At 42.5% G+C, this 21,791-nt stretch overlaps 1 protein-coding gene across 13 annotated transcripts in view; it reads left to right on the forward strand.

Moving 5' to 3' along the window:
• Window positions 1-21,791, forward strand: part of MYCBP2 (MYC binding protein 2) — a 395,137-nt gene that overhangs the window by 154,379 nt on the left and 218,967 nt on the right. For all 13 annotated transcript variants that reach the window (XM_034758293.1, XM_034758294.1, XM_034758297.1 and 10 more), the window contains 3 exons: window positions 7,586-7,677; window positions 18,464-18,598; window positions 18,683-18,766. In XM_034758293.1, coding sequence (XP_034614184.1) covers window positions 7,586-7,677; window positions 18,464-18,598; window positions 18,683-18,766 — 311 coding nt within the window. The remainder of the gene's footprint in view (window positions 1-7,585; window positions 7,678-18,463; window positions 18,599-18,682; window positions 18,767-21,791) is intronic.

Below are 21,791 nucleotides of genomic sequence, written 5' to 3' on the forward strand. Positions count from 1 at the left end.
TTGAAGCGATTTTTGTATTATTCAGTCTGAAAGAAGAATTTGGATAGTATTTTTGAAGAGGTGATATTTTGGTGATACTCTTTTCTTAGACATTACAGCTTGGGCTACTAGAAACTTTAATGTTGTATAAGAGCATGCTGTCATACTTATAGCTGGGGATGAGTGACCCTTATATTGTTCTCTTCCCCTCTCCCCCTCCAAAACTCAGTGCAGTGTTATTGAAAATACTGCCATCAGGCTCCTCAAACCTTAAAACCTAAATAATAGGCTTGGTTATACAGGTTGCCATCTAACTAAAACATGCGAAAAACTATAAACAAAATTCTGTTGAGTACTAGGCTATTCCAAAAGAAGGCAATTGAGGGCAACACTCGGTTAAAATAATGCATTTAATAATTGCCATTCATTTGCTAAATTGTGCAGTAAAATTAAGTGATTTTTCTAATGATAATTCTTACTGATTCTTTTGATTATGTGAAAATGAGACAACATAGGTTCTCCAAAAAGCTTCCCAGAATTTTCTGGAACCCATCCATCCCTTATCAAAGCTGCAGTAGTAAGCTTCCAGAAAGATAATGTGATAACATCCAAAAAGTCCCGTCTTCTTTCCTAGTCATGACAGAAGAACTCAATGTCGTCAAAATGTTTTCATTGACCTACAAGTTGATCTGGCCCGATACAAACACACACAGACGATACCATCTGTACCGGAAAGAGATTACGATCTTAAGCCCCGATCCTAGAAACATGCTTGTTGACTACCTTTATGCACTGAGTAGCCCCATTGATGTCAGTATTGAAATTGCTGATTTCAATTAATGTATCATGAAGAAAAGACTAAATATTTTTAAGGGGGAAAAACAGGAAAAAAAACTGTTTAAAAGAACTTACTCATACAGAAGCAAAAAGGCACAAACCATTTTTATCCACTTTCTAGGTCTTCAGTGAGTTACTCAAAATATTACTTTCTATTATGGGTTTACTCAAATGTAACTTCATACAATCCAGGTTTCAAGATGGTCATACTTTTCTGAGTTAATGAATCTTACCATAAATATGAATTTTTTTGTTGTCATTCACTGATTTTTTTTTTTTTTTTTATCCTGGTGAATTATTAATTCCTGTTGTTCATAGGGATTTCAGAAATGCCTCAGAGGATGTTGAAAGGAAAGGAACAAATTAGATTATCTAATTTACTTAAAACCTGTTTTTTCTGGTTCACAGAATGTCATTCAGATGCCATCAGTTACTTAGTTATGCTGCCTGAGATCTCTTCTTCATCTTTCAAACAAGTGGAATTATTAAGAGGCTCTATTTAAGGAAATTTACAAGCTCTGATCATTAATAACATTTCTAGAGGGGAAAACTGAAACTGTACCCATATAAACAGATTGGATTGCCATATGACTAGGATTGGTGCAGAGAATCAGAACTACAAGTGATCAGTAAGAGCTAAGATTCTTCATTTGTCTCTGTGGATCACTCTCTAGGTGTGCATATGCCTCATACATGTGAGATCAGAATCTTTGAACAGCAGTGTTTTTTGGGTTGCACCTGTGCCCTGCATGCCTCAGAGCCTCCTCACCTGATGGCATAATGGGCAGAGCACCTGCCAGCATCTCTCAGTTCCCTCTTACTGTGCATGGCAGTGAGGCAGGCCGAAACTCTGTCTGCCTGCTACTTCCTAGCACATCTTCTATAGCTTTATTTTCCTGTAAATTCCCCCTTTATTTCATTTTCTTTTAAAAGCTTTCCTTAAATTCAATACCCTTAAGAAGAAGGAAAACAAAAAATAATTGTTCACGTTGTGCCAAAACCTCTTCAGTGGTGGATTCAAACCCTTTGTGTTTTAAATCCTGTGCTTGTCTTACAACTGATTCACCCCTTTACAGACAATCATAGCCATTGTTTGTTTGTCAGTGAGAGCCATGTGCCCGACTGATGCTACATCTGCCCATCATTCTCCTCAAGAACATGAAAATTCAGGGATACTTGGCTGAAATTACATCTTCTGGAGCTGTTTAGGAGGAAGTTCACATCCAGAAGAACTGGCATCAACCTCTGTATCCCAGTCTGTCAGCTTGGGTGTGACTCCCAAGACTGGTACTGGTAAAAAAAAAAATCTGTCCCAGCACCCACAAGCTATAATTAACGGCAGCCAAGGACCACCTCAGTACTAATGGCTGCTCTGGCATTGAAGACCGGAACCGTACTGTTGAAAGGTATCAGAGCACCAGACTAACCAGGGTTCCCAGCAGTGGCCTTCCCCAAAGAAAGGAAAAGTTGAGGCCTAAGAGTGCCTCTCTTTTTGCTCTCTTCCCAAGAAAAGAGCACTAGAGCTATGTGAATAACTGATTTTATTTATTTATTTATTTATTTTAGTTCACAGGCAATTCGGGGGGGAGAGGGGGATTGTAGTTCAGGTTGAACCGAAACCAAAAATTCTGAAAAATTTCAGCAAATTTAAGCCAACAAAAAACTAAATTTGATTTGTCCTGAAATGAAATGTTTAGTTTCTGGGCATTTTTAAAATAAAGGCAAAGGAAAATTAAGGGCTAGATTCTCAAAATGGCTGGAGGAGAAGGTGGTGGTGGTGTTGCTGCTTGCCTTCCTTATAACATTTAGCGCTGGGGTTAGAGCACTCACCTGGGATGTGGGAGACCCAGGTTCAAGTGCCCCCCCCCTTTGCCTTTCATGGTTCAGGGACTTGAACCTCCAATCTAGGTGACTTCCCTAATCATTGGGGTAAAGGTTATAAAGGAGGTTCCTGGAGGGAGGGATAACTCAGTGGTTTGCGCATTGGCCTGCTAAACCCAGGGTTGTGAGTTCAGTCCTTGAGGGGGCCATTGAGGGGAAAAATCTGACATAAAAAATCTGTCTGGCGATTGGTCCTGCTTTGAGCAGGGGGTTGGACTAGATGACCTGAGGTCCCTTCTAACCCTGATATTCTCTGATTCCTCCAGCCATTTTGTGAATAGTGCCCTTGTGAATCTACCTCTCCCACCACCCCAAAAAAGTTTGGGCCAAAACTAATTGGGTCAATTTTGGGTCAAATTCTTGAATAGTTTAGAATCCACAAAAACTGTATTTTCCAGCAAATAATTTTTCAAAAATATTTCTCCTAGCTCTACTGAGCACAATGCCCTTTCATACTATAGGGGCAAGTGACACAGTTCAATCTCTGACTCTGCATCAAAGGGTCTCAAGGCTACACCAGTACCTGGGACTGGGATAGATGCCTCAGTGTTGAAAATCTCAGTACTGACCTCAGAGCTGGCATTGGCAGTTAAGGCACTAATATTCCCTGATGATTTATTACTAATGGAAGCTACTTTCTCTCCAGTATCACCCTCTCTACCGAGGGCACTTCATCTGGCACCAACTTAAAGATCTCAGCTCCCCATACTGACATCACCTCAGAGATCAGCACCACCAATAGCGGAGATCTTCTATTCTGGTCACTCTCCTGATTGTACCACATCAGCACCCCCACCCCATCCCAACAGCAATCTTCACTTCCCCACTCACTAAGATCAGGAGATGGTTCCAGACTAGAACACTCATTTCAGGTCCCATCTTATCCATCACGTGGATGGCAGTGGCCCAATCTGGTCAAAGTGAACCATGCGACATCCCAGTTGGGCCATAATAGGCTGTCTGGGGCCCACCCTCCAGAAGTGGGTCTGCTTCCTGATCATCATGAAAATGTAGGCGGTTTTATTCTCCTGTGGCCTCAGTTTCAAGACCTCAGTCAGAAACTTTTTGGCTTAGTGATGAAGAACAGATGGATGAAGAAGAGTCCGGTTCTCAGCCTCCAGACCAGTAACCTTCAACTTCTCCCAAAGATCATTATCCTTCCTAATGATATAGTTTTTTCTGCCCCTTTACCAGCCCTAGATGATTTCAGAGTCTTTCAGGAGTTGCTTTCTCAAAAATTGCATATGCTATTGAGATTGAGACCTCAATGATCAAGGAGTCAGCCCCTAAATTATTTGGTATCCTCTGTTCTTGGTGGAAGCGAAGCCTAAAAATGAAGGCATTTTAGAGCCAGCTAATGCTCGCTAGAGGACTCTTGCTACCATTTCCCCAACTAGCAACCAAGTGGGAAAGAGATAGTGTTACAGAAAGGCTTTACAGTTCTGCACACATCCAGTCCTTAGATCTTTGGCGGTCTTTGCAGTTCAGAAGAAAGCTTAGACAGTTTGGCTCATCAGAGGCTACTTCCAGAGCTAAAGACCCCCCAAAGTTGGATATCTTTGGGAGGAAAGCTTGCTTCTCCACTTTACTCCAACTAGGCTCAGCAAATTGAGTGTTATACACAGTGAATTACTAAGTGTAATACATTAAATATAATTTTTTGACAGAGGACAACGTATCTCCCTTCGTGAAGAAGCTTCCTCCAGAGCCCAGAGAGGAATTAAAGACTATAATCTCTGAAGGGTGGCAAGTGATAAAGACCTCTATATGAGCAGCTATGGATGGTTCTGATACTCCAGATTGGTCCGTGGCCATAGCTGATAGAGTGAGGAAGGCTTCAGGTATCCCAGAAGAGGTACACTTACCATAGAAGATTTACCCTTTGAGGGAACTGACTTGTTTAGTAACCTGACTTTTGAGGTACAATTATTTTTGAGGTACAATTATTAGAAGATTCTAGGGCTACTTTTGGATCACTAGGCTTTTTTACCCTGACCTCAAGATGGATGCCCTCCAGGTACCAACCTCAGACCAGCACCCTCCCACTCTCAGCAAGAGCATGTTATGGGAGGTGATGTTCTCTGAGGAATAAACCCAGAGCCTGGAGGAAAATCACCTTCTGCCACAGTCACCATCCACCCCACAACATCTTTGGGACAGCGGGTTTGACCTGAAGGTCAAGAGTAACACCTGAGCCAACAAATGGGTACTAGAAGTCCTCTTATGTGGGTACGTGATGCAATTCCAGACCCTACCTCAACCCCATCCTCTTCAGGAACTCTTCCCACAAGAGTCAGCTGAAAGAAGTGGCCTCCTTGCTTTGCCCAAGAGCCATTGAGGAGGTAACTATGGAATTCAGGTACCCTTATTTCCTTATTGTGAAGAAGAAAGGGGGTCTTCATCGTATCTTCAACCTCAGAAGATTGAACAAATATATATTCTATCTCAGATTCAGGATGGCAGTGCAACCGTTCATCATCCGTTTTCTACTGGCACAATACCGGTTCATAGCTTTGGACCTCCGAGAAGCATATTTCCACATTTCAATCTATCTGACCCTTGGGAAGTATCTGTGATTCACAGTAGGCCCAATCATTATCAATACAAAGTACAGTCACTTGATCTAGCCACATCGCAGAGAGTATTAAATGTCTAGCTGCAGTAGCTGATATCTAAGAAAACAAAGCTTTTGTGTCTAGTTATATCTAGATGATTGGCTGATCAGAAGCAGCAAGATATCCCCGCAGCCCTGAACACCATCCTCAATCTGTTCAAAGAGCTGGGCCTGATAAACTACAACAAATTGTCACTTCAACCATCACTGACAGTAGAATTCATAGGAGCTTTAATCACCTCCAAATTGGCAAATACACATCTTCCGTAAGAGAAATTCCATTCTGTCCAATCAACCCCAGTACAAACCTGTCTCAAACTGTTAGCCAATGTGTAGGTTTTCACTTGTCACACTACTATTCAGACATCACTCACATCCGTTGTGGGACTGTCTGAGCTTTGTGTATCAACTTAAAAAACATCAAGTGCGTGCACATATTGTAGTCCCAGCTTATCTTTTTATTACTAAACTGGTGGATGTATGCCCAGAATGTTCTCTACACATCCATCTATAAAGACACCTGTCACAGTTGCTCCGGGAACAAGTTGGGGAGTCACCCTACACCACTTTTAAATGCACGAAATATGGTCCAAAAAGGACGTGAGACTCCATATAAACGTCCTGGAACTTAAGGCAATTAGGTTGGCCTGCAAAGCATTCCTCTAGCTTTAAAGTATTCGTCACACAGATCCTTCTATACAACACATCTGCAATGTATTATGTAAACAGGCAGAAGGCTGCCCATTCACTAAGAGGCAACCAGGAAATGAACATGGTGTCACTTTAATGGGATAACCCCAATTGGTGGTCTTCCAGGGACCAACAAGTTAGTAGTCTTTCTCATCAGTCAATGTGTCACCAATCATAAATGATCTCTGAAGAGCTATGTCCTCTTACTGATGTTTCAGCAGTGGAGAATATCCTCACAGAATTATTTGCCATCAGAGAAAATGCAAAGTTTTGCCTGTGGCTCTGTGGGTGCCTGAGCCTAAGATCCATTCAAGATGAATTTCTCATACCATGCTTTTGAGGTCTTATATACGTTTCTGTCGATGCCCTTGGCACCCTGGGTTATGGGGAAAATCAGACAAGATGCAGCTACATTGATCCTGATAGCTTCTCATTGACAGAGACAGTTCTGGCTAACAGATTTTCTCCAGATGTCAGCTCTCTGGCCTTGTATCACTTCAGGACTGAACAAACAACATCACAGAGCTGGGGACAGATTGGGTCTGGATGTACAATCACTGCATGTAATAGCCTGGATGTTGGCTGGCTAAGGTCTACTAAAGAGACTATTCATTCCAGGTATAAGAAATTCTCTTAGTTCTCCTCAAAGTGAAAAGAGATTTGCTATCTGGACAACCCAGGATGACTGTGACCTTTTGAAGGCCTCTTTCCTCAAGATCCTTGACTACCTTCTGCAACTGAAACTCTCTGGCCTCTCCATTAGTTCAATCAAAGTTCACCTTGCAGTAATCTCAGTATGCCACATTCTGGTTCAGTCATGCTTTGTATTCTCCCACCTTTCTGTTTCTAGATTTTTAGAAGGGTTGAATCACACTTAACCCACCAGTTAGGGAGCCCCCTCCCTCTTGGGATCTCAACATTGTCCTTGCAGGTCTCAGGCAACTGAATTTGAACCCCCTCTCTGAATGTTCTCTTAACCAGTTTACTCTCCAAATGGCCTTTTTGGTGGGTATCACAACAGCCAGATGTCAGTGAACTCCAAGCCTTCATGGCTAATCGTATTGTTTCATCAAAAAGGTGGAGTTGAGACCTCATTCTAAGTTTATTCCCAAAGTTGTTTCACATTTCATTTTAAATCAAGCAATTAGTCTAAAGATTTCTTTCCAAAATCACATTTTTGTCAAGGAGAGAAAAAAGGCCATACTTTAGATGTTTCTAGGCCCTTGTTATATTCACTAAATAGGACAAAGTCCTTTACATGGCCTCCCATCTTTTTTTGACAGCAAGATTAGAAGCCAGGTTTGGAAAGGCGGTGTTACAGTCATTAGTTATTAGCAGATAAGACTCCTCAATACCACTTTCTAGATGAGAAACTGATTTCCAGTCACCTAGAGTGGGATCCACACAGATGCATACTCCAAGAACTACAGTTACTGTAAAATAAATATCTGTTCTTTTGTATATTTACTAATAGTAGTACACTGTTCAATAGTGTTCCTATAGAGAGAGGCAAGAAAGAATGACAAGCAAATGAGGAGAATGAAATTTGTAAAGATGGAGAAATATTTTACTTTATTTTTGCAGTTGTTTGAATTGGGTCCAGATGGGGGAGATCATGAGACTGATGGGGACCTTCTTGCTGAAACTGATGTCTTGGCGTATGATTGTGCTGCTAGGTAAATCATTTTATTTACTTTCTGTAAAGAGGCTTACTGTCTTGTTAATTTTGTTTTGGTATGCATTTTAAATATATTTTGAAGGTATGCTAAGTAATCTGTGTTGTTAGACTCTCTAACATGCAGTGCTTCATTTATTATCTTCAACAAAAAGAAAGGTAACAGAGTGAAAAGAGCAACCAAAAAAAAACCAAACAACCCAGTTCAGATATTGTAGGGAGACTGAGATATCAAATGGAAAAATGAAAGCCTTCCCTCTCCCAGACCAACACATTTACTTTTATTTTTCGGTGGGAATGTAGACATTACATTTTGTGTCTTTGATTAAAGGATAAAGAATATGTTTTAGAGAGCTGCAGCAGCTCGACTTCGCTCCGTCTCCACCTTCCTTGAGCTGGGGACCGCATCCTGCTTCTCTCCCCTCCCTCCAGTGCTTGCGCTGCCATACAGCTGATTAGCCCAAGCCTGGGAGGGAGGGGTGAAGAGGAGGAATGCGGCGTGCTTGGGGAAGATGCGGGGCCAGGGTGGGGATTTGGGGAGGGATCCAATGGGGCAGTGAGGGGGTGGGGCAAGGGACGGAAATTGGGGAGGGATCCAATGGGGAGGGAGGGGGCGGAGTCGGGGTGGGGTGAGCACGAGCCCCCTCTGCCTGTGCGCTGGAGGGCAAAATATCGGGACAATTCGCGTCCCGACTGAACATCAGTCAGGACACGGGACAAACAAGTAAATATCGAGACGTCTGGTCACCCTAAAAAGGGGTGTAACCAGGAGGACATATAATTGCAAATAGAAAGTGATCTACAAAAACTGCTTTGACTGCCTTACTTACTGTCCATGTGAATGAAAAGCATCTTTTCTTAAAGTTCAATTGCAGCTGCTTTGGCCTTTCATGAACTTTCTGAATATAGGCAGGATTCTTTCCTATAACTTGTCCTTGGGTTATTGAAATACTTAATGGATTTAAAACAGTCCACTTCCCATTTAAAAAAAAAAAAAGTCACTGGGTAGTAATAGCATCAAATCAAGATAATGAGGTTGTCTAAAAGATAATTAAGCTTACATTATATTCTTCAAATAAGAGGGGAGCTACTAATTCCTAAATACTTTCCAAATGTAGGGACTGTCCTACTATGAACAATCAGTTATCCTGCCAATATTTTTCACTTAACACTTCTGCCCGTTGTGAAGTTTTTTTCCATAAATGTAATTTGAAAAGGTTCCTAGGCTTTTCTCTGGGGTCTGTTGAAGCTATTTGAAAGTACACCCAGTTTTCTGTTTCATTTGATATTGACTCAGGTTTTGCTTTCTTCATGGGGAATTGTCTAAATAACTGGCTGACTACCTTTCTCACAGTTTAATGTATTTACCTAGACCTTGAATGTCATTCAAGTCAGTTGGAGTAGCTAGCTTTCTAACCAATGTCAGTTAATGAGATTTGCTAAACTTCCACATGGTCTTTGCACACTTTTTCCAAGATATTGTTGCTTTGATTCATCCTTCAGACAAGAAACCAAATTTGGCTCAACAGAGTTACAGAATATTTTTCTGTGTTAGAGTTGCTCAAACCTGACCTGCCTCCTAAAATTTGATTTCTGCCTGTCTCTCTTGCTCTCAGCATTTTTCAGAGGTATCTTATTTCTCCATATATTTGAAAGTATCCAAATCATACAGTTTAAGTAATATTCATCCTGTTTGTTTCTTACTATCTTTTGCAAACTGTTAAATTTTCATTTTAATAATACCTTAGTTTTTTTAGATTTGTGACAGGGCATGCATTATGATTTAGTATTTTAAGAGTAGGTTTATAAATTCCCATTTCTGAATATTTTTTAGAGAAGCACGTTCTTGCTTACCACTCACCTGTCCCACCTTCTCAACGGACTTGAGGTTTTTCTAAATGTTGTTCAACAAATTGGCTACTTTGGGAGTATTTTCACTTCCCATTTGAAAGGAATGTGTGACAACATGAATATCTCATGGAGACACTATTAGTTGCTCCTTGTTGAGTGCAGCTGCTTAAATGTACACCTATGGGAGTTCCTCCAAGGCTTGCTAATCCATTAAAATGTATATTTTCAAAGAAAATCTATTGTAAGTAATTCACCCTTCTTTATAGTCTAGGAACTTTCCTTAAAGATGTAGAATAATAATAAAAAAGGAAACCCCTACAGCCCTGCTGTTTTAATTCAGATTTAGCTCTCCAAGCAAAATTTTCTATCACACTTAACATAAGCACCAGTTCACACAATAATGTCTCCCCTATTAGTCTGAGTCCTAGGTCCCCAGTTTCCTGTCAGATGCACTTGTGTAACTGATGAGTTGATTGAGGTCCGGGTTCTTTTTCAAGTGCTGGCACCTATGTGTATTACAGATGTGGGTTTGCATGCACATGATGGATCCAAGTCTGGAAATTCTAACAAGCAGTGTCCCTTGGCCCACACATATGCAGTAGTTGTTCTTGTGCTCCAGACCAAGGGCAGAAGAGGAGTGGGGACTTATGCCTCTCCAGTTTCTTCTTACGCTGCATGGCCTGAGTCAGAATCCCTATGTTCAGATTTCCCCAGATTTCTGTCTATAATGTGTTAAACAGATGTTGTAAATAGTTTTACTGAGTCTTGTTAGCTTTTATGGTATAGTTCTTTCCCCATACAGGGGACAATGCCCAGAGTCCTGAGAACATAAGAACGTCCATACTGGGTCAGACCAATGGTCCATCTAGCCCAGTATCCTGTCTTCCAACAGTGGCCAATACCAGGTGCTTCAAAGGGAATGAACAGAACAGGTAATCATCAAGTGAGCCATTCCTTGTTGCCCATTCCCAGCTTCTGTCAAACAGAGGCTAGGGACACCATCGCTGCCCATCCTGGCTAATAGTCATTGATGAACCTATCCTCCATGAATTTATCTAATTCTTTTTTGAACCCTGTTATAGTCTTGGCCTTCACAACATCCTCTGGCATAGAGTCCCACAGATTGACTGTGCATTGTGTGGAAAAATACTTCTTGTTGGTTTTAAACCTGCTGCCTATTAATTTCGTTTGGTGACCCCTAGTTCTTGTGTTATAAGGAGGAGTAAATAACACTTCCTTATTTACTTTCTCCATACCAGTCATGATTTTATAGACCTCTATCATATCCCCCCCCCTTAGTCATCTCTTTTCCAAGCTGAAAAGTCCCAGTCTTATTAATCTTTCCTCATATGGAAGTTCCATACCCCTAATCAGTTAAGCAGCACCGCTCCAAGCACAAGCTTGGGAGTGGAGGCTACTGCTAAGCCCAAGGACTCCTCATTTAATGGCTTCCCTGGAGAGCAGGCTGCACTCTCATGATCACAACGACAGATCCCTGTCCAAGTCTCGTCATAAAAGATGACATCCCTTCCTGATCCCATCCAGGTTGGGTGAGCCTTTGCTCATGGATCGTAAGAGCTTGGGACCTCTAGAAACCCTCAGGCATCGACATCCACTGGCTTTAAGGATATGTGTACATAGCAAAGAAAAACCTGTGGCTGGCCCATGCCAGCTGACTCAGGCTCGGGCTATCGGGCTGTTTCATTGCTATGTAAACTGCTAGAGCCCAGGTTCTGGGACTCTCCCACCTCATAGGAATAAAACAACCCGAGCCCGAATTAGCTGGCAAAACCAGCTGCAGATATCTAGTTGCTGTGTAGACATACCATATCAGTCCAGGACCTGACTTCTGTGCAGAACCAGGCACTTCCTTTGAAGAATCACCCAACTGTGAACTCTTGGGACACATTGGAACCATTGGTCCCATTCATCAGAATGCCCCAAACATCGAGACATCTGGACATTTATAGTTCATCGGATGATATCTTCCTTCCTTACTCTCAGTCCCCTCTCTTCTTGGCCCATCCTCCCTAGGGCCATTTCCACAGCAGAGGATGAAACTATTTGATGACACAGAAGACATCTCTTCTGCAGCCCTTGGGCAGATGTCTGCCCTCTGGTACTGACTGCCCCTCCAATAGGGAGAGAACAATTTTCAGACTGACAAATCATATGTTCCAGCTAGTCGCAGTCCTGACACAATCAAGGAGATCCAGACTCCCTCCTTGCAATTATGCTTTCCACAGGGTCCCCCTGAGCCAATTAACCCCTCCTTTAGCCTACTGGCACCCATGGGTCCTGTATGGCAGATGCCCTGGATCCATCTTTGAGTCACGCCATAGCTCACCTGCTTGGCATCTGTCAGAGTATGAGGTGGAGGATGTTGATCCATATCTGCAGGTACGAACTGGAATCTCATCCTTGTTTCTGGATGAAGCAGTTATTCTATCCTCACTGTCTCCACCTCTGCTCCATAGACAGTACTAGGAGCTGCCGGGGAGGGTAGCCAGTGAACTTGAGATCCCATGGGAGGAGGTCCAGGACCTCTAACTCCAACTCTGCAGCCTATTTACTTCCTGTTACTGAGGCCATCTGGGAGCCAGCCATAGTGGTCTGGCATACCCTAGTTTCTTTGTACACCCACACCCAGAGGTGCTGAGAGACAATATTTTGTCCTTGATAAGTGAGCCAAATTTCTTTTCTCCCATCCAGTGCCCAACTCCTTGATGGTATAAGCAGTCATAAAGAGACCAAGGTCACAACATCAGAAGACCACCACAGCTGACGAGGTCTCAAAGAGGCTGGACCTTTTGGGAAGAGAGGGTTTTTTTTCCTCTGCAAGCCTACAATTCTATATTGCTAACTTTCAGGCCTCATTAGCAAAATACGATTTTAACAGTTACTCCAGGCTGCTGGACTTTAAAGACAAGCTTCCCCTGGGGATAGAGTTCAGTTTCAATCCTTCATCGAGGAAGCCAAACCAGTGGGGAAAAAATATCCTTATAAGCTACTATGTATGCAGCGGACACAGCATCTAGAAGCATAGTCACTGGCGTAGTTATGAAGTGTAAGTCTTGGCTTCACTCTTCAGGGTTCCCCGCAGAGGTCCAGAACCATACAGTGACCTACCTTTTGAGGAGTCAGATTTGTTTAACAAGAAGACGGATGAGACCCTACACTCTAATCCCTGGGAATTTGTACTCTGACCCTGAAGAGAAAAAACCACAGGCAGGTGTATGAACCAGGCTGCCTCCTCCACAGACGTTCTGTCATAAGTGTCCAGTTGAGACTCCTCATAAATGACAGTTTCCTCTGCTGCCACGATGTTTGCCCATTCCCAGCCACCTGCCCAGGACTCTTTGATGCTTCTGTTGAGAACTGCCAGCCATTACTGATGACACCCACTTCTTCCCCGCTTATCTTTGGGGGCCATCTCTCACTTTTTCCTCGCACAATTGGGACTCTGTCACCACAGACAATTGGGTTTTAGAAATTATCTATCAAGGTTACTCCATTGAATTTCTCTCATGTCCTTCCCTACAAACTTTCTTCCCGGCCCCTCTTCAGGGATGACTCTCATGAAGAGCATCTTCAACAAGAGGCAGACTTCCTTTTCCAACGAAGGGCAATAGAGTGAGTGCCACCTCAGTATCATGTGGAGAGGCTTTTATTCCCCTCATTTCTTAATCCCCCCCAAAAGACACAGGATAGAGACCCATTTGGGATCTTCATAAATTCAACATCTTTATTCAAAAGTTGAAATTCAGGATGGTTACACTAATATCAGTAATCCCACAGGAGGGAATATGGTTTGTGGCTCTCAACCTGAAGGACACCTGTTTTCATGTAGATAGTCATCTGTCCCATAGAAAGTTCCTTTGGTTCATGAAAGGTCAGGAATACTTCCAGTTTAGAGCCCTTCTTTTTGGATTGGCAAAAGCACCCAGAGTATTTGCTAAAGTTTTCTCTGTGGTGGCAGCCCAGATGAGACGTCAAAGTTGCACAGTTTTCTTCTAATTGGACAGTTGGGTCCCAGTAGGTTGTTCTGGCCCTGCGGACAGATCAGTGACTTTGTTCCGATTTCATCTTCTAGCAGCCTTGGGTGTCTGCGTGAATAAATAAAAGTCTGTTTTAACCTCCAGAGCCACACTGGATTCCTTTTCAGCAAGAGCTTTCCTCCCCACAGAAAGATTTCAGTTTTAATGAGCAATCTAATAACACAGATTACTCGCCAAAGACTTATGGTCAGTGTGCCTTTCTCTCTTGAGTCACATGATCTCATGTACTTGTGACACCATTTGCCAGGCTTCATCTACAATCCCTACAGGCCTGGCTTCTGTCTGTCTGCTCATCAGTCAAGGATCACATGAGCACCAGAGTGACAGTTCCCACCAGGGTCATTGCCTCTCTTGCTTGGTAATCGAACCCGGATCAAGTGAGAGTAGTCATCCTCTTCAGCGCTCCCACCCACAGTGCTACCATAGTAATGGACACATTCCTCCAGGGTTGGGGGGCTAACCTGAATAACTACACTGTACAAGGTACCAGACTCCACAGGAGGCCAGACAGTACATCAACTTGCTGGAACTAAGAGCAGTCTGCAGGGCTGTCTCTCTGTTGTTCCAGAGCAGCTATGAGCCATGACTCTGAGGGCAATGTTTTCCTGCTGTAGTAGACAACAGACCAATTCAGATATGCATTTCTGCCCACTTCCCTGCCACTATAGGTCTTAAGAATGACTCTGACCTTGTCTTGAAGGACCTGTCTCCTAGTACCCAACCGGCCCAGTCTATTTTTATTCCCAGACCTTCTGAGAATGTCAGTCAGTCCTCGTATCAGGATTCGTCCCTTTCCAAATATCCTTACTCAGGAAGGCAGCAAAATCTGACATCCCAATTGAAATCCAGTTCACTTGTGGTTTGGTGTTTGAATGGACATCAGATCTAGAATACTCTTGCTCAACAGCTGTCCAAGTCATTCTTAATCAAAATAGGAAAGATTCAACCAGGAGTTGCTATGGAGCTAAATTGAAATGTTTCTCTACCTGGGCACAGTCTTCCTCAGACTTTGCTGGTATCCTAGTTGTTTTAGATTATCTCAATGGTTACAGGTACACTAACACATGGTGGTGACAATGGACCAGCTCAATCAGTGGCGGGATTTTCCACAGCCCCCTAGGCCAGATGAAGGGTTAAAGCGAGATATCCTAACTTTTATAGACTGAAACAAACAAGCTGGGATAAGCAATTTACGGATCATCTTACATGTTCCATGACACGTTTGTTACCTCCCCTTGTACTTTTCTCTTGATGTTTCAGATAAAATATCCCTATTCATTACTTTTGTCAAATTATTTTATTGTGTGCTAGGTTGGTCTGTTCTAGTGCTGCCCTACTGGAATGTGTTTACATATTCAGTGTGTTTTAGCAATGCTAGCAATATTGGTGCTGAGTTCATGTACTGGACACTGGCTTGCAGGCAAGCACCTGCTTTTGACAGGGCCTGACTGTTGCTCATAGCATAACTTATGCTGACTTAGGTTCAGGCATCAGGCCTTGCACCAGGCCCATGCTTGAGGTTCTCTTTCTACTACACGTACTAGTTCAGACCTCTGCTGCAAATGCTGCAGTGGGAACTGCAGTACTTCCAGCATCTTTGCTGACAACATCCTTCCACCCACCTTCAGTCTGATGCATTGCATACACAGCGGGACCTGCACTTGAAGAAATGGAGGTTGCTTACCTTACAGTAACTAGTCGAGATGTGTGGCCTCTACCTGTATTCCACTACCCGTACTTGTTCCCCTCTGCTTCCAATCCTATTGGATTTGCAGTAAGAGGAGGAACTGGAGAGACATCGACCCACGCTGCCTCTTCAGCCCTCAGTCTGTAGGACTAGGAGAACGACTGTGCATGTGCAGGCCAAAGTACATTGCTTATTAGAATTTCCGGACTTGGGCGCATGGCGCTCATGCGTACCCATGTATGGTATATAGATAGGGACCATACCTCTTGGAGATGTGCATTGTGATAGATCCAGGCCAGTTGGGTACAGCAGAGTAGTAGAAGGCAGATGTTCTGGCTACTGGATAAGCAGTTTTCTGTTCCCTGACTGACCAGAGCAGGGGCTGCTCCATTGTAGGGTGGACACATGACTCCAATTAGCCTGCGAAGAGTCAGTTGAAGCCGTTAGGCTAATGAGAACACCTGACTCCAATTAACCTGCAAAGTCAGGTAAGGCTGTTAAGCACCTGGCTCTAATTTAAGGCCCCTCTGATACTATAAAAGGGCTCACTCCAGTCAAGCCAAAGGGAGCCAGAGGAGAGGAAGTGCGGCTGAGGGGCTGGGTAATGAAGACACCCTGAAACCACTGGAAAGGGAGCCCTAAGGTAAGGGTGAAAAAGGCATTGAGAGAGAGAAGCGGGGAAGCTGTGAGGAAGTGGCCCAGGGAAATGTAGCAACTCTAGCAGTGAAAGGTTGGCTGCCAACAGCTGCTGCCATTAGGGTCTCTGGGCCGGAACCTGGAGTAGAGGGCGGGCCTGGGTTCCCCCCCAACCCGCCACTACAGAAACACCTCCTGGGAAGGGAAAATAGGCCCCTGACAAGACAGGAGACTCAAGAGAGACTGTGGGGCCTGGTCCCCACTAAGCCCCCACTTCGGACTAAGGTATGCAAATTCAGCTACGTTAATAACGTAGCTGAATTCAAAGTACCTTAGTCCTAACTTACCGCGGGTCCAGACGCGGCAGGAAGGCTCCCCGATGGATGCCGCATACTCCTCTCGGCGAGCTGGAGTACCGGCGTCACGGCGAGCACTTCCGGGATCGATCCCAGAACATCGATTGCCTGCCGCCGGACCCTCTGGTAAGTGAAGACGTACCCTGGGAGTTCTCTCACCAACTTCCTTGCTGGCTTATGATGAAAAGGGCTCAGTAGACTGTACCCTGGCCCTAGAGAAAGAAGGGCTATGTGGAGGGTCGCAGTGAGCCTTGGAGGCTAGCATAAACCACCTGGAAGCGCGAGACCCACGGAGACAAGGTTGGAACTCTGCCACAGCATACTTCACACCTGTTTCTCATGCACATCGAACAACTACACCAACCTGCAATTCATTCATTACTTCATACCCTCATGACTAAGTCATACGTACTCTGGCTCATCCCCATTCTTTTTCAACCTGCTGTCTTTAGTCAATCCCTGCTCAATCACCAGTTCAGGAACTGATTCCAGAAACATTCCCAACTCAATCATAACTTCATTCACTCACTATTAACCCCAGCATCAGATTTATCAGTTCGCTTTTCCTTCTTTTTCCCCTCACCCAATTCATCAGTTCTCTTCACAGCTCCACTAAATCTGTTCCCATACTGTCGTGTCTCTTTAAAGTTGTGTAGCTGTCTCAACTCTTTGCCCATTGTTGGGCCACCTCATAGTACATGGTTGCCCCTTCGTGTCTTTCCCTAGTCAGGTCTCAGTTCTTCCTCTCACAGCAGGTGTTTCATCTCTGCTTCATTTGCAACATTGCATCCATCCCCTAGATTGTGGAGGAACTGGGGGTTCTGTCCCTCTCCTTTGTCTAGGAAGGGTCCAGGTAAGGAGCCAGATATCTTGTGTTCTCTCTGTGCCCGGAGAGTGGACTCCAGAACTGGGTGAGTGCAGTTGGCAGCTTTAGAGCAGTACCATTGTCAAGCTGCACATTGTCAAAATACTCTGGGCCTGGCCTCAGCCAGCCAGGAGATGAAGAACCACCATGTTTTGGTCCAGGAGAGTGGGAAGCTTGGAGGAACTGCTGATCATCATTCCTTAGTCCCTATATGCATAAGGTAGGGGGAATCAAGGAGGAGTCCGGTGCTCAGAGGATTCAACAGGTGTCATTGCAGTGGTTTCTTCACTCACTCATCTGCTGAACTGAGGTAGAGAGAGAAAAGGTCCTCTTACAGGCCCAAATTTGTAACAACTTCTCTCTTACCACCTGTCACAGCAGCAGGGCTACATTCAGTTCACATTTCTAATGTTATTTTCTAAGGTTAGAAGATGCCTTTAAAAAGGTTAATTAGTTATTCACGGGGGGAGAGCTAGCTCAGTGGATTGAGCATTGGCCTGCTAAACTCAGGGTTGTGAGTTCAATCCTTGAGGGGGCCATTTAGAGATCTGGGGCAAAAATCTGTCTGGGGATTGGTCCTGCTTTGAGCAGGGGGTTGAACTAGATCTCCTGAGGTCCCTTCCAACCCTGATATTCTATGATTCTATGAAATTCTAGTCCCATTGAAGTCCACTGTATTCACTATGAATCCAATAATCAGAATTAAATGGGACCAGGATTTTAACTTGTACATATTTTCTGTGTATTCCGTATTTGTGTATCTTGACATCCTTTCATGTAATGGTCTTATTTCCTTTCATGTGAGTATATTTATATTAACATATTCCTTAGAATTTGTGTGATATCCTGAAATTCTTTATAAAAAGACGTGTTTCCCTGAAATGCTGTAAAGCTGTAGTAAAAATGTGCATTGGCCATGTTCTTTACTATGCATTATTGCAAATAATGTTAATATCCTGTGTTTTGTTAAACTAACTGCATTCATTAGCCTATCCAGCATTTTAAATCTGTAGTTGATTTTCAGGACCTCGGCTATGTTTTAAGAACAATTCCAAGTTTAGTTTAGTTTAGTGGATCACTAGATGTCCTGGCTTTCTGAAAAAAAACAAACGAAACAAAACAACCACACTCCACACACCGCCAGCACAATGCATAGTAGTGTAAAGTTGAGAGTGGAAATATGTAGATATTTCATATTGTTATCATCCTTCTGGTTCATTTGGGCTTAGGATATTTACTTTGGATTGTCTTTTTTCAAGTTGATTGTTGAATTTCATATAATTTAATTTGTAAATTAATTCAGACTTTTTTTTTTCAAACTTTGCTTCTCTCAGAGAAAAATACGCAATGATGTTTGATGAACCAGTTCTCTTGCAAGCTGGCTGGTGGTATGTAGCCTGGGCACGAGTATCAGGCCCTAGCAGTGATTGTGGATCTCACGGACAGGCTTCTATTACAACAGATGATGGGTAATTTATTTTTGTGTCTCTTATATATTTGTATGAAAGAAAGCATCTAATATTACTTGAACGAAAGTTGTTTTTTTCTTTCAGCGTTGTTTTCCAGTTTAAGAGTTCCAAGAAATCAAATAATGGTACAGATGTTAATGCAGGACAGATCCCTCAGTTACTATACAGGTAATATTTTCATCCATTTTTGGGTCAGGTTGTGGAATCCTTTTTTTTATGGAAGTACTGTAAAGATAAGCCTACAGTGCATGTTAGGGCCATTTTACTTAGGAAACTGATGTTTGAAAACTTGTGGGAAAATTAAGTTATAGCTGAAAAGAGATACAGAAAAATGTGTCATACCAAAAGTTATTTCCATCTTGTTTTAAAAGGTTGTGGTGGTGTGTTAAGTATTGAGATTGTGGATTAAAATGTTCGCAATATTTTATCCTTAGTTTAGCTGCTAGTTTTGTGAATATTGGTCTTTTCCCCTAAAATAGTGTATTTTTGTGACAGATTGAAGGTCTTAAATGATTTGGCAGGCTTATTGCTGTAGGCTGTTTCTCAAAAACTACCATACATAATTTTGTACTGCAGTGCTTCTTAGAGAAAATACTCAAATTGTGCTTACACAGGCCTTGACTATGTATTTTTGTACTGTAATTGGCATGTAGTTGGGTTTAAAGCTTCTGGGCAAACAGCAGATACTGCAATTCATCACCATTTTGTTCTGTGGTTCACAGAGCTTCAGCTGTAAGTATTTTAGGCCTCAATCATAAGACTTTGCATTTGATTCTGAGAGTTTTGGATTTCTTGGCGCACATTCAATGGCCAGTAGACAACAAGAGTTGTCAGAAAGCCTAAGCCACTCTCACAAACAGTAAGCCACTCTGGATTTTTTCGGTGTCTTTCAGACTTGTGTCCTGATCCTAACTGGTACCTCTAAGTGCTACCACAAAACAAACCGTAAATATGCATGACAGGAAAATATTGCTTAATTGGGAGTTTTATTGACTGTTGCTTTTCACTTTGTGCATACAACAATGTTAGCTAAGATCAGAGTGTTTATTTGGGGATTTCCTTGGTGTGAGTGAATTGACACCTTAAAGTGTGGTAGGGATAAAAAATGAAATATGGGCGACAAAAATCTTGCTTAGGGCATGTACAGCAGTGAAGCTGCACTGACACTGCTGCAGTGCATCTAGTGAAGGCGCTTTATGCTGATGGGAGAGGTCTTCCATCGGCATAATAAAACCACCTCTGCAAACGGCAGAAGCTATGTTGCACATGATCACTTATGTCGGCATAACTTACGTTTCTTGTGGGGAGGTTTGTTCACACCTCTGAACGACATAAGTCATGCCGACATAAGCTGTACTGTAGAAGTAGCTTTAGAGTTCTTATGGTTGTGTGAATCTTGCCTTCTGTTTTACTTTGATTCCAATCTCTCTTGTTCTTTGAAAGGTCAAATGAATGTGACCAATTCAGTTTACATATATGTTCAGTTAGCTCATTTAAAACTAGCAAACGAGTGAAAAGTTTGCAATTCACAAAGATATCGCTGAAGTAAAGACAGGTTTGTTTTTTTAAATTAGCCTCATCAGCTATGCACTTGCACTGTCCTCTGCAAAAGAGAATTTTCCATTTGTGTAACTTTCTTAGGATGTAATATATTCCCTCAGGTCAGCTGCTACTCTAGATTCACAGTGCTGGGAAGGGCTGTCAAACTTTAAAAAGATATTGAGGCAGCACTGAATAATTTTCTTTGGTTGATATTCTCTTAAGTGTTCCCTGTGTTATATTTTCTCCTCTTCCTAATCAGATCATTTTGGGCTTTCTGTTTTGAGGCCCAGCCCTTCTCCTAGCCTTGGAGGTTTCCAGGCCCCCTTTCGTAAACTCAAGGGACTCCAGATCTCCTTTCCCTCTTGTTTTGAGTCTCCTCGGAGTCTACTCCTCTCCACATTTTCTTACTCCAGTGCTTTCTTTTTGAAATGTTACATGAAATGCTCCATTCAGTGAACTTGCTAGCCAGGAGAGTTTTTGTTAGCCTGTCATTTTCCTGGTTATCTCCTCTTTCAGAAGGCCTTGCATCTCTTTCCCAGCCTTTTTCCATTTCGTTATTCATTCAGTAAACCTCCCCTCCCCCCCATTTCAGATACTCTCTTTTGAGGCAAAAAGTGGGAGGCAAAGCTCAGACACATTGATCTACCTTTAAAGAATACAAAAAAAAAAGGTCTAGGAAGCTTAAAACAACAAAATATCAAGGCTGAAAGCCAAGATTGAAGAAGCTCGCTCTCTATCCTTACAGGAAAGAGAAATTTCCAGCAAAGTTTCAAGATTCAGATGGATACCTATATAGAGAGAGAGTAATATTTCAAGAGTAAAATTGACAGATGTATTTCCAATGTCAATTAATTCTATATTTTACTTTATATTACAGAAATAAAAATCCACCTATCCAGGTGCTAGGCACTTTTGAAGCAACTTTTAAAAGTACAGTAATATGGGTGAGTGGCACACCACTGATTTGGTTGACATAATGTACCCTCTCTGCACACATGCATATCATTTGAAAACTTACTATGTTTTCAGTGAGGGTGAGATGTGATATGGAAATGTCAAGTGGTGCTATTACCATAGAAGCGGACATAAACAACAGCATAACATGTTAAAATAACCACTTTGAAATATTTGCATTCGGTTCTGTTAGTTTAATGACTGTATTATTTCAAGACATAAAATTGGATTTCTTTGTGACCTCAAAGCATCACAACAATCCAAAGGGTAAAACAAAATCTAATAATGAATTTGTACAGGTATCATTGAAATGAAGGTGACATTTCTAGTCAATATCATTATCATATTGTTCATCATTTTTATGTACTCTGTCAAGAGTGCATGGGTTACCACAGTCTTCATTGTCTTAGCATGTACACAGTTCTGTGCAGGGAGGATCGTTGTGACTTCAGGCACAGTTGATTGTCCTTAGGGGTCCAGGCAAAAAGGAGATTTTGAAGCTAAGGTACCATTAGGCCCTTGAAGAATACAAGATGTAGTTCATCATCCACATTTTTCCATCCATGTTGCAAGGGTGATCCAATATCTGGTTTACCTCAGCTCAAAGACATCCAAATCTTTGTTTGCTGATATGCTCTTCAAAACTGTCTTCACATGGGGGGAGTTTGGATAGTGACTTGTTCTTTTTGATGGCTAG

Source organism: Trachemys scripta, chromosome 1 (genome assembly GCF_013100865.1).
Source record: "Trachemys scripta elegans isolate TJP31775 chromosome 1, CAS_Tse_1.0, whole genome shotgun sequence".
Classification (NCBI taxonomy): domain Eukaryota; kingdom Metazoa; phylum Chordata; order Testudines; family Emydidae; genus Trachemys; species Trachemys scripta.